Raw genomic sequence first — 19,638 nt, 5'->3', positions numbered from 1 at the left:
ATGATTTAGTTTAATTTAAAGTGAAACCAAATTTAATATAAAATGAAACTAAATTTGATTCATTTGAAAACTGTCACTAAGGTTCATTATAATTTTTAAAATGAAAATAAAATTGTCCTTACTGTCTTAGTCATATTTTGCCCTCATTTGCACATTTCTGACAAATCACATTCCATACTCAACGTGTTATCATCCAACGCCATTAAGGGACGTAACATCGGTCTTTAATCTTGGACTTTAGTCTACTAACATTAAGGTTCAGTATAATCTTTGCTGTGTAATAATAAAACCTTACCATCCTGTAACGTTGTGCATAAGACTGGATATGAAAATGGTCCGAGACCATAATTTGAGTAGCCAGCTATCTTCACCGTGTAGTTCGTGTACTTCAAAAGGCCTTGCAGGTAGAGTTCGGTATGCGGAGAACTGATGTTCTGCCAGGGACCATCTAAAAATCACATCATCATAATCATTACTGATCTTAAAAGCTGTTGTTCGTAGCATAACATCATTATAAAGTAAATATTATGGCCTGAAAGACCAGGAAGACGGATAACATGCTTTATGAGCCCCACGTTTGATTTTTCGTTTTAAAGTTAACGTTATTAGTTACGTTTACAAGAAATTTGTTCCATAAATTACCTATTATGGCGAGGTTTTTTATTTTCCAGGTCAGGCTATAATTGTACTAAAATTGGTACTAGAAGAATAAAAATCTCATATGCGAGAGTCAGTCTGAGTTCTAGCAAACGGCTACAGAGCAAGCACTATTAATTTTTATTTTGAATATTACAATTTCTTTATTGGCGTTGACTAGCTCGTCGTGTGCTCTTTACATATTCGTCTCGACAAACTTACTCGTGTTATAATTCTTATATGAAACGACTTAAAATCATTTTACAGGCTCATCCCGTGCTCTCTATAACTTCGTCTCGAGGAACTTACTCGTCTTATGATTCTTATATGAAATAATTTTACCGTTTACGTACCTTCAGTGCTATAATAAACAGAGTATCCGAGCAATGATGTCCCTCCTTCGGTAATCGGTTGCCACGCTAATCTCAAGGAAGTGGAGGACACTCCTCTGCACTCCACGTCTGATGGCGACTGCTCTGGTGCTGAAATGTAAATCAGGCATAATTTTTACTATTTTACAGAAAATTCTCTTATGATATTTTAATAACAAAATATCCAAAATTTATGGCAGCATACAATATAGCCTGTGGGTCGGAAGGTGCTCGGTTCGCTGCTTTAACAACACTTTATGAGGAGTTTTCTTAAAATAAATGCTCGGGATTGCAATATCGGGGTCGCATTAATTTTATATGAAAGTATTTTTATTTGTATGGACTTTCATACAGAGGTGTTTACAATAGCCGTTTTAGAATGTCTATAAACACTTTTTTCTTTACTTTACTTAACAACTTGTAATAGTAGAATAAATTATCACTTTAATTTTTATTTATAATATAAGGAGCAAGCGAGCATACAGTACACCTAGAGATAAGTGACCACCGCCGTCCATAAAAATTTGCAATACCAGGATGCATTGCCTTTTTGGTGGTAATACGGTCGTTTTTTGAATAATTTATAATTCTCTTACCTCCTTCTCTAGTAGCTTGGTATACAGGAACAGAAAAAGGCCCGTTTCCAGCTGCGTTAAACGCACTCACTGATACTGCGTACCTAAAAAAAATATTGCAATTGGCACGAATGTACTTGCTCTAGAATAATCTACTTGGATATAACAAAGGAGACAAGATTTCTCTATAAATACTATGTAATAAAAATCTTAGAACTTTCGAAGGATATTGGAATCCTTTTAACCATTTTTCAATTCGAATTGCAATGTATAATTGAACATACTTATACATAAAAAGAAATATATTATATTACAGATAAAACACTTTGTAAATTACCTCATATTTTTAAGGAGTCCAGATAGAGTCGTTTCGTGTTTCCCTTTCCTTGATACTACTTTTATCATCTTTGTGTGCGTGTCATCAGATACTGAAAAAAAAATGTAACCTATAAAATCTTTTTACCTATTGTAACTATCACCAAATCGAGCCCCAAATAATCCCGGAAAGACGCGACTTCTTCGGATTCTTTGGGGATCAGCTTGTGTATATCTGGTTCCAACAGGCCGACATAATTGTGTCGAATGCCGAGGGGTAATCGTCTCTCGTCAATCGACATTCTATTGAACCCTACTCCACTTACCATCAGGTGCAGGGTTAATTTTTCATGCTTGTATAAAAAAATAACCTACCCAGACAGACCCCCGCATATGACAGATTTACAGGTTTTACTGTCAAAGTTTTCCGTCTCAAACTTGAAGAATCAGAATACTGGAAAATCACGGTAAATATATACTAACTAAACTCCCCGGTTGCACCAGGCACGGCTTTAACGTGGTATCCTTGCAAGTGACCATTGTGGTTCTCTCTTGGTGGTGGGAGCCAGGACACCAGGAGCTCCCCAGGGTTATCAGTCTGCTGTACTTGTACTCCGAGTGGTGTGGCTGATGGAGCTAGAATGATCGTTTATGGTAGAAGAATAAATTATACTCAGAAAACTTGGAGCAGTTTTATATTCGCTGAAGAAATTTTTCACAGGCTTTCATCATTAAACCATCAAGTCTTTCACTTCGCCTGTGTGAAAAGCCTTTCCCGCTACCAAAGTCCCGAAAACATCATCTATACCAGCCCCATTTATATAGAGAATCTGATAAAATCCCATTATTTCCCATTGGGAGCTAACTACCGCGGCGAGGGTTTGAATTATTTTTAATAGAAATAAATAATCAGCAACCGCTGTGAACTGGTTGGAGTGTAACCCTCTTATTTATAGACGTTATTTATCTAAAGACGGAGCATGGCTGTGATAACAAGTATGTTTCTTAGCTTTGTTTATCTGACAGCTTACTGTTTGTTCAGCTTTGTTTATCTGACAGCGAACTAGATTCAAATTGTAGCTCAATATTAACCAATCACAACGGCCCTATGTCTACGCACTGCGAAGGCTGCCATGCTAGTACTGAGAAACAGACTTGTTATCACAACAAAGATAGAGCTTAGATAAATAACGTCTATGAATAAAGTGGTAAATCTTTAAAAGAGGACTATATTGAGCATTATTTTTTTTGATTATTATGGTGACAAAGATAATGATGGATCAGCAATGCTCTGTTTACCTTCTTGTTGCGTAGTGAAGTGGACAGGCTGGGTGTAAGGACTTAGGTCGACTTGGTTACCAGACGAGACTCGAACTTTGTACTCCACAGCCGGTAACAGCTCCCTCAGCTCTACGCTCTGTCGGATTTCGCTGTCTTGTCTGGAAATAAATGAAATCACTCTTAATTTTACTCTTTTTTATTGCTTTGAATGACAAATCTTGCATTTCGCCTCATGGTAAGCAATACGACCCCCCATAAACAGTAGAGACACTATCCAACACCTTGAATTACAAAGCATTGTTTGGTATTCCACTGCGCTCGCCATCCTGAGACATGAGATGTTAAGTCATATTATGTCCAGTAGTTGCACAGGCTACAATGTCCTTCAAACCGGAACACAATCGTGGCTACCAACTGCAGCTTAGCAGCAAAAATAGATATTATGGTGGTAGCTACCTAAGCGGACTCTTACATAGAGAGACCTACCACTAGTGAACAGTATTGTTTTCTGTGATTTTCTTCATTTTTTCTACTAGACATTGAGATTCAGCATCCAATATTATTGAATGGACGGCCGATCTTTTACCCGGGCGATTTTCCATGGAATCAAATCAAGTGGTATCAAAAAGATCCATACAAAGTGTTATGTTTAGTTTAAGTAAAAAATCCAGAATAATTATTTCTTATCGTTACCTTCGGCACGTTAAACATTGAATTAAAACTATACTGGATTTTTTCGCGGTTTTTCTATATTACAATTTTCTTCTGACGTTTAGAAGACTTTGCAGCCTTCATGGCCATAGGGCAGACTAAGGTTTTAGGCACCCGAAAAGTCAACGTGAGGTAAATATTTAGAAAAACTTGAAAATCGAACCTAGGATCTTCTAATGCACTACTGAAGACATACCTGGTAACATTAATGTTCTTCGCAGTATCCCACAGCATAAAGTCGTTTGTAGTATACTGCACGGTGTAATATTGAACGTGGGCGCTGATGGTATCTCGCCAGGAGAGCTTCGCTGACGTGCTCGTCACTGAATCCACTTGCAAGTCCAGTGGTGGGGTTGGTGGTTCTGGAATAGTCATCGTATTTTTCACTCAAGATAATACTTCACCTTATAGAGTAAAATAAATAATCACAACAGCATTCGAAATGTCAACGTTTGAAAAAATGGATGTTGGACCATATCCTGGATTGACACATAGTCTACTTTGCATCCTAGTGATTTGGTTCCACGGCTAATAATGGAATTTTATAAACTGATCTCCTAAATATATGGCGCTGGCGTACAGGTGGCACTAATAATTACAAGTTATTTAGGGCCTTTAATAGCGGGAAAGTCTTTTAACACAAGCGGAGCCGCAAGCAACATCTACTTTATATATAACTAGTATATCATATTTTTTTTTATTTTGGTACGGCAACGTGATCCCAATGTAACTGATAGTAAGTGGAGTGGGCTCCAATAGAGTGTCGACTGACGAGAGATGATTACCCCTCGACAGTCGACACAATTATGCCGGCCTCTTGTAACCGGGTATACACAAGCTGATCCATTTATGTGCTAAAACTAGCATCCTTAATAATGCTTAATCCATGATCCTTATAAATGCCCCCCGCGCCTACAAGGGGGCGTTATCCCCCACTTTGAGAAACACTGGATAAGACTAAAGAGGTACTCACCAAGTATATTGAGTCGTATGCTATACACCGCCACCCCGTACGGATTGCTTGCCCTACACTCGTACGTCCCTCCGTCTCTGCTCTCCACATAGTGAATATTGATCACACTAGTCAACCCGTTGTGGGACGGAGTCTCTGATATTGTAACCCTGTAATCATAAAAAACATCGACAACCATTTTACTAAGATAAAGACTTTTTGAAGTAATCGTAGGAATAGCTTATCGAATTTGGATCAGATACATAGACAGGCAATGCTCTGATTATAGCGGCTTTTGAAATCCATTTTACTTTTTGTTACTTAAAGAGTTTTCCATCCCGACAACGTATATCGGCGGATATATAAGTAAAGCGGCGATAGCCTAGTTGGGTATGGAACGGACTGCCGAGACGAATGTCCGCAGGTTCAAATCCCAAGGGCACACACCTCTGACTTTTCTAAAATCATGTGTGTATTCTTTGTAAATTTATCGTTCGCTTTAAGGGTGAAGGAAAACATCGTGAGGAAACCTGCACATCTGAGAAGTTCTCTATAGGAATTTCGAAGGTGTGTGAAGTCTACCAATCCGCACTAGGCCAGCGTGGTGGACTAAGGCCTAATCCCTCTCAGTAGTAGAGGAGGCTCGTGCTCAGCAGTGGGCAAGTATACAATACAGGGCTGATATTATTATATTATAAAGTATATCCGGTTTTTATACTGAAAAAGGTCTGCCCACGGGGATAGCACAGCGTGCTATATTTTACATGATGTAAGCAAAAACAATGTTGTGTTTACACATTGCATGCAGCTGCTAGTGCTGCCGCCTCGTACGTAGATTTCGTCCCGCACTTACGTTTGGTAGAGGGACGCGAGAGAGTGAGAGAGCTAACACTTCAATTTAACACACGCCCGTTGCGTCCCATACAACTGCTACGTGAGCCGAAGTCAACGTGTTAAGCAATGTTAGGTCTCGAAAGTACTAAAATTATAACGATTACTTGATTCTGCTGAGGTGATTTTAACAACGCCATCTGTATTACACAGTAAGGACTATTTATGCGACAACGTTAGTTTGTGAATGTATTAGTACCAAATTGTACTACTAGATGTCATTGCGGTATACAAACAATGTATCATAAACACTACCCTTTTTTTCTTACCTAGACGATGTAAACTCCACTGGCTTACCCCCCAGAGTCCACTTCACTCGAATTGGACTGTCACCTAGTGGGTGACAGGATAGGGTGACAGGCAGACCAACTTTCGTAGTCAGATTAGAGCTAATTGAGTCAAAGTGGACAGGCTCTGGAAGTAATAAAGAAGAAGATCAATTATTCAGTTATAATAGATGTTTGAAACATAATTTGAATTCGGAACTCCAAGTATTTAATCTATTATTACGTGCTAGGGTTTCAGATAAATAATAAGGCAACACTGATTTTACTTGAAAATAACATGCACTGCATGTTATTTTCACACGTAAATTAAACTCCACAGCTTTAAAACTCTTAATTACAAAGAATAAAAATAATACACCTACTATTAACACTTATCCAAAGGTTATTATGTAAAGCATCTCCAACTCCATTCTCCACGTTGCAAGCATACTGTCCCTCGTCAGATAGGGAGACTACCTCGATGATCAAGGTACCGTTGGGATAGCTCACTACCCCACCACCGGCTAAGTCCAGAACTGGCCTCCAAATTCCGAGGGTAGCTGGAAGGAAAATAAAGAAGTGAAATATTTTTTGAATGAATACTTTCGAATTTTAAAACGCCACTGCGGTGTTGTATATTAGGTCTTTATAATGCCTAGAAAGTAAACTCTAATTAGAACACTGGTAATGCACTGCTGCTTGGCTGCAAAAATAGACAAAGACATATTGATTCTCGTCTACTAGAGATCTACCGTTTAGTGTAGTATGGTCGGAGTAGAATATACTAACTTTGATATATTTGTAACACATATTTTCTCTACTCCTCTATATGAACTTTAATCAAGCCAAATCTTACACTACTCCGTGCGCAAAATGTTTTCAAAAAGAGATACAACGTTTTCTCTTCACATATTAATATAATGTATTATATACTAAACTTTTTTTACGTAAAATCTTTTGTGTCGTCACTACATAGTATAAAACAAAGTCGCTTTCTCTGTCCCTATGTCCCTTTATATGCTTAAATCTTTAAAACTACGCAACGGATTTTGATGCGGTTTTTTTTAATAGATATAGTGATTCAAGAGGAAGGTTTATATATATAATAACATCCATTAAATAGTGGAGAAATACTGTTATTTTGTTATGTTATACCTGTGCGAAGCCAGAGCGGGCCGCTATGTTTTTATATACAACGTTCACAGTTTTTCTGTAGTGTATTTAGTATCAGCATTGCACCCGTGTGAAGCCGGGGCGGGTCGCTAGTTCTATAATAATTCTTATACAAATAAATTTAAGATCGATTATGCTACGTACCATCTCTTTTCATCCAGTGTATTTGGGGTGTAGGGTATCCGTTCGCATTACAGTACACAACACCACGCTGGCCAAGAAGAAGAGATGAGTTGGTTGGCTCTTCTATCCATTTCGGGGCCACTATAACAAAAAAAGAAATATATATTCATAGTGAAATATTTTGGTTAATAATCGCGAGCACTGACACTTGCATTCGTTTTCGGGGCAGTTACCTTAAACCCAATATATTTATTAATCCAAAATACCTTCTTTATATTCTGGATTTCATAAAAAAATATTCAGAAGTGTCTTCGTTTATGTTGGTAGTAGGATATATTTTGTATCCGCCCATATAGCTACCGTACACGAGGTATTAAACCCACCATAATAGCCCACGCGAATCAAGCTTCGGGATCACCTTGTATATATCTGGTTCAAACAGGCCGGCATAATTGTGTCGACTGGCGACCATATCACCTGTTGTTAGTCGACATATATAGACCCCACTCCACTTACCATCAGGTTCAGGGGGGTAATTCTGCCGGCCATTATTAAAAAAAAAATCACAAACATTCAAATATAATGTTAGTAATAATAACCATTCTTATAACTTGCTTTGACGTATAAGTGCCACTTTGTTTGCTTAATTATATTTTTTTATTTCTTTTAAATCATCTACACAACCTTTCGAATTCCTAATAGTATACAAATTTCACTCACCATTTATATAAAGGTCGGCAGTCTGGTTGACTTTCCCCACGTGGTTAGTGGCTATGCAAGTATACTTGCCGCAGTGTTCCAGCGCCACTCGCTTTATTATCAGCACGCTGAATAGCTCTGAACTTCGTTCTGTTATCTGAATAAGGTTTAACAACAATGAGCCTAATCCAGCTGCCAAAGTTTAAATTCAGTACTAAAAATGATAACTAAAAATAAGTTAAAGAAACCATATCATCCCTCTGAGGTATCATTGATATAAAAGTACCCAGTAATTTAATTGTCTACAACGTCCACTTGCACTCGTCCCTTCGAGATATTGGTTGTTAAGTCTTGATACCCAAGAATCCAATTGACTACGACGTCCTACAAATGGGGACTCAAATTTCATCGGTTTACATTCATCAATAAAATACCACCAGAATTTTAAACTCCACGGAATTTTATTATATCTTCATTATTCCTAATGACTCCTAATTACCTTCAGACTAGGCGGTATCTTCTTCCCATCTTTCAACCACGAGAAGTATATGGGTGGGTCACCGCTGATGATATTACAGGTAATTTGGACTATTTGACCTTCTTTCAGCCCTGAACCAACTCGCAGCTCATCAAGCTCTGGAGCTTCCACCACTTGGATTTCAAAAGACCTGGGAAAAGATAATGTATAAGAGTTAAGGCCAAGCTACTTTTATCTACATATATAAGAAACATTTGTATCATGCACAAACTAAACGTTTATGCAAAACTTCATCTTAATAGCTTGATGATACCCGTTTCAAAATTCATTTGCAAAATTCGTCTCAAGGCTCGAACATACATACTGGCATACAAACATACATACATATTTTTTATCTCTAATTTAAAATGTCCGTAGTTATACTAGTGATCTTCAGAAATAATAATAATTATTCTTCTAAATTGTTTTTGACGTATCAAAAGTGTAACTTTGTTCGCCTACGTGATAAATAATTTTATTTATTTACATACATAGAAACATTTCAACTTAAGGCTATGAAATCTGAATACCTTCGAGCCATCTCTCCCGATGGACTGTACACGATACAAGTGTAAGCATCATCGTTATCCTCCTTCAGAACCCTCGGGATGTTCAGGACAGCATCCTCTCCCGGCTCGTAGAGTTGCCGTTTCTTCCGCCTTCGTCGGGTCGTTTCACTGTTGTCTGATGATGTGGTGTATCGTTTATACCGAGCGTGCTGTGGTAGAGTTGATGTGAGGACCTTCTTCCCTTTATGTTCCCATTCTAGTTTACTGGAATGTTTATATAAGTTCTTTAGCGCCAAAGCGATAAGCGAGCGTAAGCGGCGATAGCCTAGTTGGCTGTGGAACGGACTGCCGGGACACACATCTCATCTTCAAATCCCAAGGGCACACATCTCTGACTTTTCTAAAAAATCATGTGTGTATTCTTTGTGAATTTATCGTTCGCTTTAACGGTGAAGGAAAACACCGTGAGGAAACTTGCATATCTAAGAAGTTCTCTATAGGAATTTTGAAGGTGTGTGAAGTCTACCAATACTAGGCCAGCGTGGTGGACTAAGGCCTAATACCTCTCAGTAGTAGAGGAGGCCCGTGCTCAGCAGTGGGACAGTATATAATACAGGGCTGATTTATTATTAATATTATTAGCGCCAAATATTTACGGGTCTGTAATCATGCAGGGTCTTTTTGACATTGCCTTACTAAAAGAAACCACATACTCGTCTTCACCTTTGCTGCCATTGTGCCAAAATTAATTCATTTATAACGAATACTTTCAATAAAAACCCTGGTTTTACTTTTCAAATTTTTTATCATTTTGTTGTGTAATGCAAATATGTCGTTTACTCGAGTGTATTTATAACTGAAAGTATGGTGTTTCTCCTGCGACGAATTATCTTAGGCTTTAGGGCGCGTAATATTATAATTACTTTTTATTAATATTTATTTTGTTCAAACTTTATTTATTTTTTTACATCTACGACTCCAGTAACTTATTGTAGTATTATTTCCTAGTAGATAAGTATATTGTTTCATTAAGTAACGCGATCTTAAAATAACCCTGTATACTGTCTACTGATAGGTTTTTCTATTATGGTTATATTAATTATTTAATTAATGGTTATGATTTATAACATCGACTTTGTATTATACTCTCCCATAGCTAAGCATAGACATTGAGATAGTCTTTCGTCCAACATTTTTTTCTAATAGGAGGTAATAATTCTACATAGATTATAAACATTCTTATGGAGAACGATGTTTTCTATATTTGCAGGTTTTCTCAGTAAATAAGACGTGTCGGTATTCCGGCAGTAACCATACAGTATGACACCGTTTGTTGCTATGCTATAGAAACGAAATCCTAGTGATTCCAGTCCGAAAACCAAGAAAAATATGACAAGATACAAAATCTCATATGAAAACTATGGTAATAGTGAATTTCCATATTATTGGCTGCGAGTGAAGATATTTGTGGGACGAAATTGCTTCCACAATTCTTCGTATGTGATTCCAAAATCCTGGTATTATTTAATGCTGTTCTGTTATTCAATAAGAGTTTAACATATTTTTATACATATACACAGATAATCGAGTCCCTAGTTCTTTGCCATGACTTATAATAAATTTCTCATCATCGTCATCAGCTGCAGAATGTTCACTGCCAAACATGGGCCTCCACAAAGATTTCCAGATTGACCTATTGAAAGCGGCCGTCATCCAGCGACCTCCTGCGACTTATATTAGGTCATTTGTCCACCTCGTGGGTAGACTTTGGACCTTAATATGTATTCAATCCTTTGTATTTATAAAAAAATATGATTTTACTTTAATTAGGAATAATTAAATTTTATAAGCAATTTTCACGTTAAACTGACTTTAAAAATCTCATATATTATAACAATTATAAATTTGCATGCTGTTTTTGCGCTTTTTTTACGCTTCAGCGATGTAAACCTGCTTACAACAGCTTACCTTATAGGGTAACCGTAGTAAGGACACCTCAACTTCAGAGATTCGCCGCTCTGCACTTTGATTGGTGGTAGAGTTCTAATGTAAGGAGGACCTAAAACAAGTTTCAGCTGTAATCACAACTCTACAGACAACGTTCAACAGAAATAGTTCAATCATCTACCGCTAGATGTCATTGTAATGAATTTGCTTTGACATCAGATATAGGTCATCCACTGGACATTTGAGTTACACTCTTAAATTTTTAGTTCGCACATACTCATGCCTTTAATACGCGAAGGTATAGGCAGAGGCGCAACTAGTGCACCCCAATTTCGCCGAGCGGGTTCCGTCCCTTGAATATGATAGGAGGTAGGCCTATCGCCATATCAAACACAAATTCCAGACTACTGTATTTAAAATTTTTACGCTGTTAAAACCCGCCATACGCCGTAAGTATGTCACGTTCCGGGATCAGCCTGCGTAAATCCGGTTCCAACAGGCCGGCATAATTGTGTCGACTGCACAGAGGTAATGATTTCTCGTCAGTCGACATTATATTGGATCCCATTCCACTTACCATCAGTTGTAGTGGAGTCACTTATATATAAAACAGGTATAAAAATACGGTACTCGCTGTACGGATATAATATCCTACCACCAGCCATTACTTCTTAACAATTCATGAACACTTACCATAAACATCCAACCTTGCCGAATGTGCAGTATTAGCCTCCCCCTCCAGAGCTATACAAGAGTAGAGCCCGCCATCCTCCACCCTGGATCGGGTTATGTTCAGCTGTGACACCACGCCAACTCCTGATGAGGACATCATCTGACCTAACGTGTACCTGGAAATGGGAAGTACACTTACAATATTTGTGGTTTCCAAATCTATATGGGTCATTTTGACATCGCGTTACTAAATGTAACCGCATACTTATCTACTTTGAAATAACACTTTACATAAAGTTACTTGAGTATTAGATGTAAAATAAAAAAGTATAAGTTTCGAACAAAATAAATATTAATAAAAAGTAATTTAAATTTACGCGCCCTAATGCCACTACTACTACTCTAAGAGAATTTGTCGCAGCGGCAACAGCATACGTTATATATATATACTTCATATTCGCATTTAACTACTAAATGTTCAAAAAATCAGAAAAGTAAAACCAGGATTTTTGGTGAAAATATTCGTTATTAATGGATGATTTTGGCACAATGTCAGCAAAGGTGAAGGCGAGTATGTGGTTTCATTTAGTAACGCAATGTCAAAATGAATGATGTATAAATAAAAATCAGTTGCCTCATACATGTAAGACTTGAAAACGGCTCGACCGGTTTGATTGAATGTTTTTTTGTTGTGTTCCTACCTTTGATCTGTGTTGGAAGATATAACCACACCATCTCTCTCCCAGATGAACCTTGGAGGCCTGTCAGCAGTCGCTGTGCACTGCAAACTTAACTGAAACAGAAGTAAATTCGAGTAAAAATACATTTGTAAGACTCCAATCAATTAAAAGACTGGCTTTGACTCCACACTTCATCTGTATTCATGGAATGAAATTAGTCAACTGCAAATATAACATCAAGTTTTAAATTGTTTTAAGGCAACGAAACCTTACTATATAATAAATGGCTTAATCCATCAATGCTGCAAGCACTGTAGCACTGTACGTTTTTAGAGATCACTTTTACAACAAACTTGTGAGCCTTTGAATGAACTTTCTTCCACGGTGTTTCTTCGACATTACGACTTGTCCTTCTTCAAATAAGGATTAAAAATATTTTTACGGCAGACAGCGGCTTCCACGGGTACGGTAACCACTTACCATCGGGGGGACTGTTACCTCGTCTGCTATCGTTAAAAAAAAATTCAACAGTCTATATCAGGAATATAGTGTTATAAGTGCGTGGAATCGCGGGAAAATACTGTATCTATACGGAAGTCGTTTATACGTACATCTTCTCCGGGAGTGACTATCTTCTCGTTGAAATGGTGGGTTATTAAAATATTTCCAGACATTAAGTCTCTTTTATGCCTTATGAACTGCACACCTGCAAGAGAATTATATAATCTTTGTTTTAGTGAGCGGCGATAGCCTAGTTGGGTGACGAACTGGCGGGACGAATGTCCGCAGGTTCAAATCCCAAGGGCATGTATCTCTGACTTCTAAAAATTATGTGTGTATTCTTTGTGAATGCTTGCTTTACCGGTGAAGGAAAAGATTGTGAGGAAAGCTGCATACTTGAAAAGTCCTCTATAGGAATTTTAAGGGTGTGTGAAGTCTACCAATCCGCACTAGGCCAGCGTGGTGGACTAACGCCTAATCCCTCTCAGTAGTAGAGGAGGCCTGTGCCCAGCAGTGGGACAGTATATAATACAGGGCTGTTATTATTATTATTATATTACATTAGTAATCATTAAAAACTCTATAATAATATTAGGGACCATCGTGAGAGCTTCTTGCTGTATAACATAAGTATCATGCAAATCGGCCATTAAACCTCAAGGTAATCTGTGTAAATACATAAATAAAATAAAACCTGTAATATTCAAAACCTCTTCTTTATAAATTCGATTACTTTTGGAATTTGTATTTTTAAATAATTTGTAAAAATACAAATTCGTTTTTTATAAATATTTTGTGGCAAAATAGTCGTTTGAATGATACAGCTAATAATTAGTTGAAATTTATTGTAAAATATACGATTTAATTGCATTTTATAAATAATTTGTCACTATTTTTAAAAAGTTAACAATAATCTAGAATATTTAAAAATCAATCCAACTTGTATACAAACCCTACTTTTAAAATATATATATCAATATAAAATACCTGAAGCGAAATCCGAATTGGAGCGCGGCTGCGTTTTTCTATGCGTTGTCGAACTGAAACAAAGGAGATTTAAATATATTTCGAGTAATCCGATCCGCAGTATTTTTTTATATTTATAAAATATCTACACGAAGACATTAAACAGTAAAGTAATTATATAGACCGGATATCAATACCTAAATTTTGCTGCAAACATTGGTAATAAGTCGTTATCTTAATATGTTCGTATGTCAACATATCACAGCGTCCTTAGCTATTAATACACAAATGACATATTTTCAAAATCTCTCAGTTTAAATCGTCTTATACAAGTTCCAAACCCAACCTAATAAAAAAATCACATAATTTATCAACTATATAACCCCGGTTGTTAAACCTAAACGCCACAACATCAACAAGAACTTACACGATATCAAAACATCTGTAGGCGCATCATAAATCCAAACGGGCCGCATTATGCGACGTCACGGCGAGCTGCTGCCGTTAATTTAATAAATCTAAGTTAAATTTATGCATAGTTAACTTGAACGTTGTTTAGTCTGTTTACTGTTCGTAATCTTGTTGGTCTATTTTTGTACCCGGTACGAAAATGTTTGTTAACTTTAAACGAAATACTGTCTTGAATTTGCCACCGCAAAAACGACATTGTCTCGGTGTAAAAAGGCCGTATTTATACTTAATCTCAGTTTTGAGTAGAATCTCAAGTAGTCAATGTTGGACTATTTAATCCAAGCTTAAGATGTAATTCAGCGCTTCTCGCCTAACCGCCATTTTCAATAAACAATCCAAATCGCTTTTTCCCATCTATTTTAATAATTGATCAATCAGAACACAGTTTTTCTTGCCATGTTTACAAATAAGTTATTTTGATTGGTTCATTCTCGGAGTCGGATTGAAGATTGAGATTGGGAATCTTTATTAAAAACTGCTGTAAGTCGGCGCTGTTAAATAAATGAAATTCAGCTGTCAAATTTGTCATATTTTGCGACTTAATACATCAAGGGGATGTTAATATGGGTTTATTAAATACCGGCTATCTTGAGATGCTGACCATAATTTGATAGCTACTCAGCTAATTTCATACTTCAGAGCGAATCTGGTTTGCATCTATTGCTACGGTTCATAGTGTACGCAGCAGTTGTACTGAGGTTCCATGTTTGACGTGCGTGTTGGGTAGTAAATCGAAAAGCATATAATGGGTTTCAGCATTAGTGCTGAGTCTGTGTCCTTTAAATGACAGTAAACATACTGTTAAGACTTGGGACCTAACATATAAGCGAAATATGGGTATGATAACATCTCAGTCTACCCATCAAGAAGTAAAAAGTGTGATGATATGTATACCTAAGCTACCTAGCTATTACATACATAGAGAGACAGCGAGAGGGAGAGAGAGAGAAAGAGAAACTCACATTCACACCCTGAGAGAGACTGACAAGTACACACACACGGACACGTTTTTTTCCCTGAAGAGAAAGTCAGAGAGGCAATTGATGCACCAACTTTCCGCGCGTGTATATTCCGTCCCATATGATAGGAGGCGAGCCTATCACCACATCAGGCAGATTTCAGACTGGGCTGATAGAAAAGCCTGTGCAGAAAAGCCCAATATCACTTACATATTGTGATGGCTCTAAAACTTCCATAACTGAATCACGAAACTACTCAACATGAGAATAACTCACTCGTGAAAGCAAGCGATTACACTGCAAATGTATAAAACTGTCCGTTAGTTTTTATCGAGCAACTTCCATACTCGTTATGAAATACTGTTAAATGAAAGCCGTCAACGCGTCGCAGCGAGCTTACAAAGGAAACTTTACGAAGTTATTAGTTGTTCGGTAAAAAATGTTAAGCTTTCACGTGGAGGTTTTAGTTGTATTTTTTATAAAATGATAGTGGATGATAATTGGTAGAGCGTTTGCGATGTTCATTTTGTTATGAAAGAATTTTGATATAAATTATTAGTATATTCGGTGTATTTCTATCCTTTATATATAGGTATGGGGATATATTATGAGCCTATGTAATACATATAAAACACCATACAATACAAGTATATATTGAAAATTAATAACCAAAATTTTTTTTTTTTATTTACTGAAATTTTTGATATGTTTAATTTTCGTATAAGGCTCATTGATATGTGACTATAGAAAAAGTATTAAAGTGCTGTAAAAAAAATACGTCACTATAAAAAAAGTATTAAAGTTTCAACAATATAAATTCATCACAAATTGAGTAACGTTCGTAGCGGATAGCACGTAGCGCTACGTTTAGCGTAGCGCGACTACGCGAGCGCGTAGCAAACCATATTGATGAACCAAATCACGTGCCAAGACCAGCGCATAGAAATTCATGGTAAACACCATTAACTATAGTGCCAGGAAAACATACATGCCACCCACACACACCAAAATTCAAACCCAATACGACACTTACAAATGACCCGGTTTCGACTACTTAGTGTACTGCGGTTGATTATAAAGTTCTCACCCGAATGCGCTTTTGCTTTTTCCGCCGAGCCGTGCAGCATCTGAAATGAAAAGAATCAAATATAAAATCGTGTAAAATATGTTCAGCGAATTCAACATTTCAAAGCGTCGACAGAACGTTTTTGAAATGCCGTATTTGTAGGTATGCGGGTCGGGTTCGGCTTTCGGCTGTTTGGCCGAATACCGAAACGTGGATGGAAATAAAACTTCCCGTGTGATGTTAGCTAGGCTTAATTGTTTATTTTTAAATACTTCGTACATAGTACTAGATACAGTACTAGACTGTATCCTATGTAGTAAATAGATGAGCATAAATAAAACAAGCTTATAATTTTATTTCTCCCTAAAATTTTATCTCGTTTCTACTGAAAATAATTTTCAAATGATTTAATAGAACTATAATATTGTCAATTTTTTTTGTAAATATGTTATTTTTATACGAAATGTGTAGCGAAATAAACGGTTTAAGTTATTATTAAAACCTATTTCTAAAATTATTCATGCAACCAATTTTCGGCATCATGTTCGGCTCACGTAATGACCGAAAACACGTGTCCCGCCCCTACTATTTTCATATTTCGTTCCGTGTGATTTTCATTTAGTTTTATTTTCAGTTTTTAATATATTTACGCATTCAGTGCTTTAGTCCCATAGTTTGAATGCTTTTTGCAAAAATGAAGCAATTTAGAAATTGTTTGGTGCAATTCAAAGCTTTTATAAAGCTGTTTGTTATTTATATGTAAACTTTATTGTCGCGGGTACAGCGCGCACATAGATTGCAGGTTCAATTCATGTGTAGTTTGGAAATCCAAGAGTAAGAGTCCAATAACAGATGTAGTAGCACGCTGGTTAACCAAAATGGCATATAATTACCAAATTATAGAGTCCAATTTCGCTTAACGAAAGACTTTGACACACCCTGATCGCTAAAGTTAATTTGGCCTACATTATTGGTAACACACGGCTTCAACTAGAAATGCGGCATTTATGGATGAGTCATTATTATCTGCGAATGAAATAGGCGCTAAAATTACGTAGCAATAATAATAATAATAAATTGAGAGGAGATTCCTCACTATATCCCTAGGTCTTGATTTTCGCCATGGGGGAGTGATTATTTTTTTTTGTCATACACTCATTGTGTTCGACTAAACTGTACTGCAATCCGTACATCTAACTTTAGTATGATTTCAACATTGACAGCGTGTGATTATGTACGAAGTGATGCAGCTATTACCAAAACATTGACTAGTTTGAATAAATAAAGTCGACCCGATAACGTCTGTCAGCCGACGCTCTAATTTACTACTGAATAGAATACAATTTGCGGTGTCGCATACAGACGCGCTCCGTCTCCGTATGTTGATAGAGTTGAATATTATTGCTTTTCTGTCGACTAGATTTAAATTACCTAATGAGAGATATGAATTACCAATTAACATCGATATATTATAATATGTACTACGTACTAAATTTGGCGTTCCGAAAATTCACAGTGTTCAACTGAACTGAACTGCAATCCATTGAAACTGGCTTTAGTATGGTCAATATTGTCAGCTTGTGGTTGTGTACGGAGTGGCGCTCACGATATAAGAACTTAAAACTAAGAGAAAACCTGGATGTGATAAAAAAATATTAGTCAAATAAGTAAAATTATTTGTTGTTCAAGTAGATAAATAGGTTATAACAGTGACGTTTTGGTTGCCATTTTAGTTCAGATTTTGAACAAGCAGTTTATATGGATGTTCGTGTCTATAGAATATACGTTAATGTATCCATTGTCATTTTTAAGATATTATGTATCAGAGTATAAAGAAATGTATTTTCAAGATAAATATATTAACAATAATAAGCATTTTATTGCACACGATACACGAAAATAGACAAAATATAAAGAGTAACATTAAACTTGTATATCTCATCGTTCCATATGTCGGTCTACATTATTTAATTGGAAGCTGCTTGACCCAGAAATGTAACACTTGGAAACGAGACGTCATATTTTTTTTTTGTAATATTTTAAATACTTTCGAAGGCAAACGAACAGGTTCACCTGATGGTGAGTAGTCACCATCGCCTACACAACTATAACACCAGCACAAAGATTGACTCAGAAATGGGAAATTTGGTAACAAGTCGCTATATTTATTTTGTCATTTTTTTTTTATAGTTTTGAAGGCAAACGAACAGGTTCACCTGATGGTGAGTAGTTACCATCGACCACACATCTATAACACCAGCACACTGGTTGACTCAGAAACGTAACACTTGGAAACGAGACGCCTTGACCTTTTTTAATAGTTTCAAAGGCAAAAGAACAGGTTCACTTGGTGATAAGGAGTCACCATTACCCACATATCTATAACACCAGCACAAAGATTGATACAGAAATGGGAAATTTGGTAACAAGTCGCTATATTTATTTTGTCATTTTTTTTTATAGTTTTGAAGGCAAATGAGCAGGAGGTTCACCAGATGGTATTTAGTCACCATAGCCCGCACATATATAACACCAGCACACTTGTCGACCCAGTAATGGGAAATTTGGTAACAAGTCGCTATATTCATTTTGTCATTTTTTTTTTTTAATTTGGAAGGCAGACTAACAAGTTCTCCTGATTGTAGTAGTCACTATAACGCACACATCTATGACACTAGCCCAATGGTTGCCATTTGGAAACGAGACCATATAATTTGTAATTTTTTTTATAGTTTCGTAGGTAAGTGAGCAAAATGTTTTACCTGAAAGTAAGTATCCACACATTCATAACACCAAAGGAATCACCGATGCGTAAATAATAACTATAAGTACATGTGTGCTTACCAATGTCATGTGCCGCAAAAGCTTTCAAACTTTTAATAAGTTCCGGGAGTTACCGTAACTCCATTGGCTAGTGGTGCCGTCAGAAGGTAATATCCGTTGTACGATAAAGTCGCACAATGTTAGACAAAAGTATTGAATAGTTCCACTATACAAGGTGTTGCAAAAAAGAGGTATAGGTTTTAGTTTTAGTATAATTTAATTCAATAGAATTTGTAACAAAAATTATTTTTATATTTGTTTTTTAATGTAATATTAATTTATTAAATAGCGCTAATTGTTGAAATTTAATTTTATATCTCATGATCCTATCTCTTTTCAATAAAATCTTCCAATAATCTTGAAATATAAATAGAGAGAGAAACACGTAAGTCTGTGTGTATCCAGTTCCAACAAGCCGGCATAATTGTGTGGATTACCCAGGGGTTATCTTTCATTAATCGATATTCTATTGGTACTCCACTTACCATCAGGTGCAGTGGGGTCCACTTTACCATGTCTGCCTAAAAAATACAC

At 36.6% G+C, this 19,638-nt stretch overlaps 1 protein-coding gene across 1 annotated transcript in view; it reads right to left on the bottom strand.

Annotated features, from left to right (window-relative positions):
- LOC115451200 (Down syndrome cell adhesion molecule-like protein Dscam2) overlaps positions 1-16,338 on the bottom strand; it is a 33,120-nt gene extending 16,782 nt beyond the window's left edge. The window contains exons 1-20 of the mRNA XM_037443346.1: positions 16,303-16,338; positions 13,807-13,859; positions 12,930-13,024; positions 12,340-12,431; positions 11,660-11,814; positions 10,988-11,078; positions 9,041-9,283; positions 8,493-8,661; positions 8,015-8,150; positions 7,316-7,435; positions 6,382-6,558; positions 6,002-6,146; positions 4,863-5,011; positions 4,086-4,251; positions 3,197-3,336; positions 2,381-2,533; positions 1,920-2,010; positions 1,604-1,686; positions 990-1,118; positions 296-448 (exon numbers count right to left, since the gene is read on the bottom strand). Coding sequence (XP_037299243.1) covers positions 296-448; positions 990-1,118; positions 1,604-1,686; positions 1,920-2,010; positions 2,381-2,533; positions 3,197-3,336; positions 4,086-4,251; positions 4,863-5,011; positions 6,002-6,146; positions 6,382-6,558; positions 7,316-7,435; positions 8,015-8,150; positions 8,493-8,661; positions 9,041-9,283; positions 10,988-11,078; positions 11,660-11,814; positions 12,340-12,431; positions 12,930-12,992 — 2,455 coding nt within the window. The 5' untranslated portion in view covers positions 12,993-13,024; positions 13,807-13,859; positions 16,303-16,338. The remainder of the gene's footprint in view (positions 1-295; positions 449-989; positions 1,119-1,603; positions 1,687-1,919; positions 2,011-2,380; positions 2,534-3,196; positions 3,337-4,085; positions 4,252-4,862; positions 5,012-6,001; positions 6,147-6,381; positions 6,559-7,315; positions 7,436-8,014; positions 8,151-8,492; positions 8,662-9,040; positions 9,284-10,987; positions 11,079-11,659; positions 11,815-12,339; positions 12,432-12,929; positions 13,025-13,806; positions 13,860-16,302) is intronic.
- Between the last annotated feature and the right edge of the window lie 3,300 nt (positions 16,339-19,638).

Source organism: Manduca sexta, chromosome 5 (genome assembly GCF_014839805.1).
Source record: "Manduca sexta isolate Smith_Timp_Sample1 chromosome 5, JHU_Msex_v1.0, whole genome shotgun sequence".
NCBI classification, from domain to species: Eukaryota; Metazoa; Arthropoda; class Insecta; order Lepidoptera; family Sphingidae; genus Manduca; species Manduca sexta.
This window is presented reverse-complemented; position numbering and strand designations above follow the sequence as displayed.